The sequence below is a fragment of the Muscardinus avellanarius genome (assembly GCF_963383645.1).
Source record: "Muscardinus avellanarius genome assembly, chromosome: 2".
NCBI classification, from domain to species: domain Eukaryota; kingdom Metazoa; phylum Chordata; class Mammalia; order Rodentia; family Gliridae; genus Muscardinus; species Muscardinus avellanarius.
The window spans coordinates 172,784,775-172,795,724 of NC_137787.1; the positions used below are offsets into that span (position 1 = coordinate 172,784,775).

Sequence of the window (10,950 nt, forward strand, 5' to 3'; positions counted from 1 at the left end):
TATTTGGAAATAGGGTCTCACTTAAGTTGCTGAGAGCCTCACTAAGTAGCTGAGGCTGGCTTCGGATTTGCAGTATCCTCCTGTCTCAGCCTCCCAAGTCCCGGGATTACAAGCTTGTGTCACCACGCCCAGCTTAAGCTGTAAAAGACATCTAACTAATGGGAACTAGATATACAACAATGATAAAAAAAAAAAACCCTAGGATATTTTTTCATTAGTTTTAACAGGCTACTGTTGGAGGAAACTGACCCAGAATTTAACACACACCATCTGGGAAATTTGTCAGAAGCCAATGTATAATATTGAAGCAAGAAGAAACATAACTTCCTCCTCCACCAGCCATGCAAGTAGGCAGTGGTAGCAATACCAGCTAAAATGCCACCCCCGAAGAGGCCATACTTGATCTCTCTCTCCAGTCAGAATCCATCAGTGCTCTGTGCTCTCACAGCACATTTGTTATTGGCTGGCATTTCATTCTGGCTAGTATCATGAGTTATCTGCTGCTCCAATACTGACTTCCTCCTACTTCTTGTCGGTTAATTCACACTGCCCCCCTCCCCAACTTAAGATCCTATTGGCTGGCACCAATCTTTGCTCTGTGAAGTTCCCAACCTCAATTCCAAACCTGCTGCTGTAGTTTCAGCCCACCATGGGGCAGGGGACACACCAAGAAGCACTACAACAAACATCATAAGCAACATAGGGTAGAAAATAATTTGACCGTGCCAGTATCTCCACCCTTTTTAATCCACGCTGTACAGAAGCTCTTTAAAAAAAAAAAAATCGAACCAAGCACAAACGGGAAGAAAAGGAGAACGAAATGCCTGAGAACACATTCACAACTCGCTTCTAATTCGGAACTACTTTCTCTCTGGGCTTTCACACACACATTAGGTATCTCCTGCATCCTGGAGAGAGAGTGGGAGAGAATACCCAGAATCAAGAAAGAGACACACAGAATTCTATCTCACGGCTGATCCTTCCGTGGAAGTTAAAGACCATTCCTTTTATTCTAAACACCACCCAGAGGCATGAAATGTTTACTTTTCAAATGCTGAACCCACAGCACAGGCCATCCTCAAGGCCAGGTTGAAAGCAAAGGATCTGAAAATGCAAAGCCCCCCAGTTAGCACCGCAGGCCCGGGCAGGGAGCCCTGGTGGCGCCGGGGCTCGGGAACTTGGGGCGAGGCTCGGAGGAAACGTGCTTTCGGGGGCTGCACATCGCCGGGCCTGGAGCAGGCCGGCGCCGGCCAGGGAGGCCGCGGGCGGTGGCAGACCGCCTCGCCGCCACTCTCCTGCGGAAGGCGCCGGGAGGAACCCATTAATCACGGCCCGCGCCCTCCGTCCCCGGGCGCCGCGGCCTCCCCGCCGCAGGGGAGCGCGGGTGCGCCTTCCCCAGCAGGGATGGGCGCCGCATCCCGGCCCCCGCCCCGCCCCGGCGGGCTCAACTAGCTCGGCCCGGCCTCGAAGCGTGCCTGCCATCGCCCATTACCTTCCCCAAGCAAATGTGGCACGTGATGGGCAGAGTGAGAGACAATGTAACGTTCTGCACGGTCTGAGCCATGGCAGCGTTCAGAATCCCGCCAACACGGAAGTCCCGCCGACTGCGGCTCCGCGCTCCGAGAGCGGACGCGCCAGGCCGGCTACGGAGGCCCGGCAGGGACCGCGCACGCCGCCCAGAGGAAACGCGAAGCCCTGCAGGCGCCGCCCGGCTCGCCCCGGCTTCAGGATGGGGAGGAGAAAGGAAAGGAAAAAAGAAAACTTTCCCCTGTCCAGGAGCTGCAGGATTCTTGAGCACGAGAAGGAAGGCGGCTTACGACAGTCATGAGGGACATTGTGATAGTGGAGAGAGATAAAGATCGTGATTTTAAAGCCCCAGGGTTTTCTCCCCGAGTGTTGGAAGGGGCATGGGTGGAGTTTTTCACTTAAAGATTAAAGTAACTCCACGCAGGAAACGCAGAGCATAGTCAAGACCTGAAGGGGAAAGGAGTTAGCTATGCATTTTAATTTTCAAAAAGAATTTATTTTCTTTTTAAAATTTGAAACAACTTTGCATCTGTCTCAGCACCCTTTCCATTCTTAAATGATGCAATGTGCTTCCAGGGGGCAAGATAATTCGCTTAAAAACCTGTGATTTTTCTCCTTATCTTAAGTCTCCAGAAGAAATCTGGATACATTTAATCTCAGCTGCCCTTCAGATAAGACTCGCTGTTGGCCTGCTGTGGTTTCCACCCAAGGAAGACAAGGATTCTAGACAGGACTTGGATTCTCACTCCAAAGCAGGACAGCTGCAAATACTATGAGCCATCCACCTGCACAATGTATTTTAACACCTTCATTTTAAGTGCCTGGTTGGAATGGAAAGGTATCGTTGCATTGTTGAACTCCTGAGGAGAATTTGTGAGGTTATATATTAGTATTTCCTAACAGTGATAAAGAAAAATATAAACTTTAGATGAAACATAAATGCAATTTAACTGTAATTTGCTTAAGTGGGAAACAGCTGATGTTCATAGATTATGTGAACAAATATCTGAGTTGGGTAATTTATAAACGATACTAAGAGAACAACTTTTATGAATATTTCGGTGTGGGGGAGGAAGATGGGGGCAGGCAGTGTAATGGCAAGAAGAAGCCTTGTGGTTTCTGGATCTGGACAGTTAGAGTAGAAAAATCCTTGCCTTAAACAACTTCTTGGATCTAGGTCTTATGGCAACTAATTTAATCTCTGCCTCTTAGCATCTTACCTAGCAAGTGGTGTATGTGTGTGTGTGTGTGTGTGTGTGTGTGTGTGTGTGTGTGTGTGTGTGTGTTTTAAATGAGGGCAATATAGGCTATCATTTTTGTGAAAGAACCATGCAGTAATGCTATGGGAACAGCTAGTAGTTTCCTTGAAGAAATCCAAATTCAGTTCAAAATTAGCTTACAGGTGGTAGTGAGAATTCTTCCAAACAGCTCAGTACCTTTATTTACCAGAAAGTGAAATCTATCTCATGCTTGGAACTGCAGATCTGGGCAAAATAGTCATACCGATTCTGTGTTTAATTGCTACTTTTTCAGAGTGCCTGGCATAAGTCATCCAGTTGGGTGATGCCCTGGTTATTTGAAGAAAAAGTCATAGTTACATGAGGTCCAGAATTCTCATGTTTTGCTAAAGCATCTTTCGTATTCCTGGCTGTGAAGCCCAGGCTTTAGAATGAGAAAGCTCCAAGTAACTACTACTCACTGTCCTGCTTCATCTTTTTCCTATCTTAGAGTTCTACTTTGCCCAGTCTTGTAGTTAACTGGATATTTCAGGGTCTCTTTCTGCATCCTCCCAATGAGGTATAGAACTGAAAATATTCTGCCTCAGACATCCAAATGCCTGCAAGCTTGCATCAGAAAGACATATTGACCCACCCTCTCTCCCTTCCATCCATCCTTCCTCCTTCCCTTCCTTTCTTTCTCTCCTCTCTTTCCTTCAAATTGAATCCAGGGGCATTCTACCTCTGAGCTGTACCTTCAGCCCTTTTTGCTTTGTATTTTGAAATGGGGTCTGGCTAAGTTGTAGAGGATCTTGCTAAGTGGCTGAAATTGGCTTCAAATCTGCTATGCTCCCATCTCAGCCTCCCAGGTACTGGGGTTATAGGTGTGTGCCACCACACTCAGCTTGAAGGCACTTTCTTTTCTTTAAGAAAGATGTTTCCATTGCTTACCAGGCAAGTTCCTTCCTTCCTTCTCTTCATCTTTGTCTTCATCTTCGTCTCCGTCGTTGCGGTCTTCTCCTTCTCCTTCTTGCAGTACTTAGGATAGAACCCAGGGGCATTCTACCTCCAAGCTACTACCCAGCCCTATTTTTTATTCTTTTTTAAAATTTTCAAATTTATTTATTTATTTATTTATTTATTTATTTATTTTTGTGTGTGGTACTGGGGTTCCTGGAAGCCCTTTTACCTCCGGGCTACACTCCCAGACCTATTTTTTACATTTTTATTTGGAAACAGGGTCTCTTAAGCCAGCACGGCTGGCTTCGAACCTTCGCGATCTTCCTGTCTCCACCTCCCAAGTGTGGGGATTACAAGCTTGCGCCACCACGCCCGGCTATTCTTTATTTTGAAACAGGGTCTCACTGAGTTGCAAAGGGCCTCACTAAGTAGTTGAGGCTGTCCAGGAACCACGATCCTCCTGTAGATCACTTTTGAAAGTATGGCCATTTTGATAATATTTATTCTGCCTATCCATGAACATGGAAGATCTTTTCATTTTCTAAGTTTTTTTTATTTCTTTTTTCAATGTTTTATAATTTTCTTTGTAGAGGTCTTTTACCTCCTTGGTTAAGTTTTCTAGAGGGAGTGGTGAGTTCGGCCCCTGCTGCTGCAATCTGTAGCCGATGTTTGCGCAGGAGGAACTGATGATATACAATTCCAATGGTCTACAGCTGCTTACTTCAGGTCCTTGGATGTTTTCCTGATCATCCAGGTGCCATGGGGCAAAATGGTGTTGTGGTGCCTGCAGCCGTAAGGCAGGTGAATTTCTTTTTTGGTGTTGAGCTCTGCTCTGGATCCCTGGAGAGCATGGTGAGCTCGGCTGTCACTGGTAGAAGTTGTAACCGGTGTTTGTGCAGGAAGAACTGATGGCTTACAACCCCAATGACCTGCTGCTGCTCACTTCAGGTCCTTGGATATTTTACTGTTCGTCTCTGGAGTTGGATGCAGTGAGGAAAGATGGCATCGCTGCGGCACCCGCCGCCACAAGGTGGGCAGGCTTCTTTTTTGCTCTCTGATCCATCTCCTAATGTTCTTTTCCCTACTTCTGGTACCTATCATTTTATTCCTCTGTTGATAGTATTTTCTGGCTTTATAGAACGCTGTTTTTGAGGCAGTGGAGATCGATGTCAGCAGGCCTGGTATGTGCTGCTTCCCTGGTCCAGCTGTTTTATTTTAAACAGTGTTCTTACTTGTTTCTTTACCTCAAAATGGAAACATTGCTTTTTGAGAATTATGAAAATAATACAAACTGGGAGTGGTGGCGCTACCCTTAATCCCAGTACTTGGGAGACTAAAACTGGAAGATTGCAGGTTTGTGGCCAGTGCAGCAACTTAGTGAGACCTTGTTTTAAGATAAAAAATAAAACAGGGCTGAGTGTAGCTGAGAGGTAGAATGCCCATGAATTAAATCCCCAGTGCCACAATAAAGAAAAAGAAGGAAAGAAGGAAAGAAAGAAAAAGAAAGAGGCCAGGTATGGTGGCCTATGCTTGTAATCCCAGTACAAATAGAATCATACCACAGCATACTGCCTTATTCATTCATTGCTGTTCATATAGAAGTGCGTGCGCACACGCGCGCACACACACACACACACACACACACACACACACACACACACACTACTGTTAGCAATATAGGTTGATTAAGTCTCTCTTTAGGTCCAGATTGATTTTAGGCCATTTTTTAAGCGTTGCTTTTAATAATGCAAATGGTTTAGGTCAAGACTTATCATCTCTTTTTCTCTCCACTCTGTGAGGGGCATTTCTCTTAGTTTTTTTTTTTTTTTTTTTTTTTTACAAATTATGTTCTAAATAGATATCATTTGGCCCAAATCGTTTAATGAGGCTGTCATGACTCTAAAAGGAAAACAAGGATTACATGGCTCATTGACTTTCTGCTTAATTTCTATTTCACCTTCTTAGTAGCCTTAACAGAAGCGGCAGTACAAGGAGTTCAGTTATACATGACACTGGGAAAAGGCTAAGGTCTCCTAAACCCATAGAATTACAAACTCTTAGAACTAGCAAGGCTTCTAGGGCACGTAATGAAGGCCTTTCCTTTCACAGGTGAGGAAATTGAGGGCTAGATAAGGGAAGCCACCAGATAATCATATAATTGGAACTAAATCCTAGATCACACTTGATGGATTCTCTGAGATTGTTGGCCCAATGCCTTCCTGTAAGTGCAAGATGTATTATTATTAATAACATAGTTCAGTAATAAAAAGTCAGTCATAATTGAATTTCTTTGCTAAGAAAACCATCAAATAGCTATGGAACACCTTTTACCCCTTGTTTAAATCAGATTCATTTTAATGATAAATTATTTAAAAGCAAGTTAAAAAAATATAAAATCTTAAGTGCTATTAAAAATTGATTAGGAATGCATTATTCGTTCATTGACCCAGTTCAGATTGTTTTTTAATTTTTTTTTGGTCAAAGCTAATAAATTTGAGTAGATGTTTCAGACAGACGTTTTGTAATCATTTGGTCATCAGTCAATTAATCGCAACTTCATAAATATTGATTTCAGACTACATTTATTTTTCATACCTGAAAGACAATTTTTGTTTGTTTTAAATTTATACATCTCCACCTGGATTGTGGTTAAAACTGAGAAAACTCATAAAGATTGTATTAAAAATTAACTAGAGGTGCTGGCCCAGTTGCACGGACGTCAAGCATGGTACCATCTTCTCATAGGCTGGAAATTCCAAGATAAACTGTCTCAGGATGGTGGCAGGAAAGATTTTTGTTACTGTAAGCTGAGGAACTTGGGTTTCTCTTGCGCAGTGGGTTTTGTTTCTTATTTCTAGACTAGACTGATACATGCTGTGTACTTTCATTGCCAAACTGCATTCATTCATTTAATGTCTTTAAAAAAAAACACATTAAAGAACAATTCACTCAGAGTTCTGTCTCCTGGAGCTTACATTCTATGCACAAGCTTGGAACTAAAGCTGGCCTTGCAAGCAGTAGTAGAGGTTTTAATACTGAACCTGCACATTGAGTTCAAACGTAATTACAAAAGAGTGAATGCCGAGTAAATACATGTAATTTGGTTATTTATTTTTTCCGTGCCACCAATCTTTACATATTTTTTATGTGCCAGACACTGGTCTAAGGGCTGAGTGTACAGCTGTGAATCAAACAAACAAGATCTCTGCCTTCATTTATTCATTCAACAAATATTTTATTGACTAACAATGATGTGCCAGCCACTCTCCTATTAATGAGCCACTTTATAAATGGAATAACTGAGTCCAACTATTCTATTCTATCTCTGTAGTAATTCCTTTTCTGGATGCTCTTGTTGGTTCGCCCCTGGCCATTGTGATGCAGCAAGTTATAGTTTTAAATATTTTAAAATGTTGCAAATTGGGAGATTGTTTCAAATTAGGTCATTTAAAAGAGAATATTTTAGTTCCACCTAAGGCTAAGTGTTGCTTCACAAATGTTTGTGGAATGCTAGGGAATAAATGAAGGAAATATCACCGTCAGGAATATTGTAATAAGAGCCACCAAGGTGGAGAGGTTGTATAGGACTTGGCAAAGTAGCAGGAAGGGGAGCCCAGCTCTGAGAGTCCGACTGCTTCTGACTTTATGTTGCCCTTTGAAGCACATTTATTTCCTTTTTGCTCTCATTTTAGGTGTGAGCAAAATTTCTAAGGTGATGCTCCCGCATAGAAACCCAAAGCCAGGCATCTTTAAATAAAACTAATATTTTTTCTTCCTATTTATGAAGCTCTACAAATAATTGCATTCTATGTGAAGGTTCCCCTCCCACAAAGGCATTCAGTGCTTGAGTCTTGTCAAGTTGCATTTCCTGGAAATAGGGCCCAACACCTCTTTTACACCCTAAACGCTCTAAGACATTGCTTTAGCTGTTGAATTGTGTATTGCAATATTACAAGTGTTATTTAAGGTATGACTTTATTTCCCTGGATCAGAACCCTCGTTGATCTATGACTTGGCTTTCTTTTTTCTCTCTGTCCACATTGCATATACATTCTATGCACAGTAACATCAGTGACAATTTCTTTGCCAGTTCAATAGGGAGAAGACACTCCGGCCCGGTACCTTACCTGCCTGCATCCTGGAGGCTAAATCACCATGCCTCTGTAGGCATCACATCTCTCAGCTGCAATGCATGTCAAGGAGACTGCGAAATAACCTCAGAAGGATCTTTCAGGCTTAAAAAAAAATTCTCAGTTGTTGAATGTAATTGCTATTATAGCATAAAATAACTAACAAATGAAGAAATCCCTTGTATGGTACAAGGGAGAACATCATTGGCTGTGTCATTCCCTGGGACCAGTGGGCCACCCTGGAGATCTATGGAATAGAAGCACCAGGGGAAAGCTGTGAATGGTGCAGTAGAGCTTCGCAGGTGGCGTTATTTCGGTGAACTTGGCTGGCTTCAGGTTTTGCTCTTGGCCTTAAAAGGTCAGAAACTGGAATACACTAGTGCAATCAATATACACCAGATTCACATTAATCAAACTCACCTCTGTGGCTACATATACAAGAATGGACATTCGTGAATTCACAAAGAACACCTCTTTCTAGAGATTTGCTTCTTTACTTGGGTAACCATTACTTTGGAGCAAAGGAAAGTAGTCTGGGGTACATGGTTCTTAGAGAATCCGAGAGAAATAGAACTGAGGAAGTTTCCCTCTGATCTCTGTATTCAGCGGTTTCCTTCCTTGAGCCCCAGTCCCTCCTCTCCTACCTCCCTCCAAAGCATAAAGTTACACATACATTTTCAAGAAATGGTCTCTTCCTCTTTGCCCTAGCTTTGCAAAAACTGATTGGAAGCAAAAGAAAGAGTCAGACTCTTTTGCAATTTCCATCTTGGACGCATCACTGTAGCTGAGCTATGAAAGGAAATCCAATGAGTGGCTCAGCGCCATAGACATGTTTGCAGTGTATTCTTCACAACAATCCTCATAGATGGCCCGCCCACAGTACCCCTTTGCTTTATATTTCAGAAAATCGGAGTTCAGAGAGGTAGCAAAGACTTCATGGATATTAGATGTCATTAGTGCATTTTCTAACTTGTGTTCCAGTAGCTGGTCAGTCACAATTATTTGTCAAGGATGCACAACGTTCCAGAAACTTGGAGATGACACAATGTCTGCTTTCCAGGGGCTTGAGTCAATGTAAAACTTGATCAAATATAGTAAGATGCTGTAGCCATCTTACTCTATTTTATTACTTTGGACCAGACATGAGGTCCACACAGTACTGGGGGGATCCTGAGGAAGAAGCCTCCTTCAGGGTGGGAGTCAGATAAGTTTATCTGTCTCTAGCAAAGGAATATCAGGGTATCCAGTTGCAAAAAAGATAACAAGGCCATCAGGAACCAAGGGTGTTGCATGTTCAGAGAAACTAGCTGGGCAAGAGGTTACCATCTGTCATTAGGATACATGCAGACAGAGAGTTGGGACCCTACCAGGACTTTTAGCTTGGACAAGTGGGGGGTGGGGTGGAACATAGGCATTTGATAAACTTGTAAGTTCACACAAGATTCAGTATTGTGATACACCATCTCACTTATATGTGGAATCTAAAAATGTCAAACTCATAGAGGTAGAGAGTAGAATGGTGTTTACCAGAGATAAAAGTGCAGGGGAATGAGATCTTGGTTAAAGGGTACAATGTTTCACACACACAGGAGAGAAGAGGGGTTTTAATTTGTGTATGTGTATGTTTGTGTGTGCTTGTGTGTGCATAAGATACTGGCGATTGGACTCAGGGGCATTCTACCTATGAGCTATACCCATAACCTCATTTTTAAAAAAATTTAAATGAGTATCACTAAGCTGCTGAGAGCATCACTGAGTTACTGGGGTTGGCCTGTAACCTGCAATCCTCCTGTCTCAGCCTCCCAAGTACTGGGATTATATAAGTGTGTGCCAACACATCTGGCTAGGAGTGAGATTTTGACATTTATTGCACAGTGGGGTGATTATAGCTAATAACACTGTAATGTGTATTTCAAAATTACTAAGAGAATAGATTTAACATGTTTGCACTGCAAAAAAAGGTCCGTGAGGCTATGGATATGGTAATTATACTAGCTTGATTTAATCATTCTAGAATGTATATCAAAACATAGCATTGTTCCCCACCGATGTATACTATTATTAGTCAAACTAAAAAAATAACTAATAAAGATTCAGTATTTTGGCCTTAAGGTGAATACTCACTGCCTGAAAAATTTACACTTTTCAGACTGTTGGGTTCATATTTGTTATGAATAACTAAGCTGTGGAAAGAGCTGATATAATTAAAATCACCCCTTTCTTCTGGAATTTATTTTGGGAAAACAGAATATGTCATGATGCATAAAATGTGCAAACCTTTAAGTAAAGGAGACTTTTTTAAAGAAATATATTATTGGTGTGTTGTAATTATATATCATAGTGAGATAAGGTGACATATTCATATATGTACACATCACTGGGTGTATTTCTCTCCTTTATTTTGATTTAAACCTACATCTAAAAATTAATGACATAGAAAAGTTCAGTGTAAGACTTTATATGGTCATGAGAAATAATGGATGTGGTAGGTAAATAATGGACAGGTCATCACAAGATGATACAGTTTAGTTGAATAACAGGCTACAGTTAAAAATAGTGGGTTTTATGGAGGGGTTGTTATGTTTTTTCCCATGTTGGGGATAATAACCAGGGCCTCATGCATGCCAGGCAAGTGCTCTGCCACTGAGACAAACCCCAAGCCCCCCAAATAAATCTTAACTGAATCTAAAATTCATTGAAGTTTAAATAGCTCTGTAATTTTATCATTTTAATCATTATTTAGTCATGGATACTTAAGGGCTAAAACATCATTTTTTAAAACGAACCTTTAAAAATACAAAAGAATAAATCTCTAGGATTCAAAGCATATGCTGAATGAAAATTTTTAAAAATTTAAACTGCAGAGCACCCTGTTTTAGACTGGTGAAAAAAATTGTGTTGAATATGTTGTGATGTTTGTAAAAGAACAGAAGCAATGTTTTAGGAAACAAAACAAGAAAGAAATGTCGGCGTTATATATGTACACTCGATTTATACTGTATATGTATACACACAGTCTCGCTATTCCCTCTTCTATCTGCCCTCATACATCTTTGTAACAAATATCTACTATCTAGAATTCAAACAGCCAGAAAGCTTAGGGAACCAGCATCAGT

The 10,950-nt window shown here is 41.7% G+C and overlaps 1 protein-coding gene across 1 annotated transcript in view; it reads right to left on the reverse strand.

The window, feature by feature from the left end:
* OBI1 (ORC ubiquitin ligase 1) overlaps nt 1-1,597 on the reverse strand; it is a gene marked incomplete at its 3' end in the record, with an annotated part of 35,903 nt that extends 34,306 nt beyond the window's left edge. Inside the window, exon 1 of the mRNA XM_080689850.1 lies at nt 1,493-1,597. Within this exon, the coding sequence (XP_080545976.1) occupies nt 1,493-1,564 (72 nt within the window). The 5' untranslated portion in view covers nt 1,565-1,597. The remainder of the gene's footprint in view (nt 1-1,492) is intronic.
* Between the last annotated feature and the right edge of the window lie 9,353 nt (nt 1,598-10,950).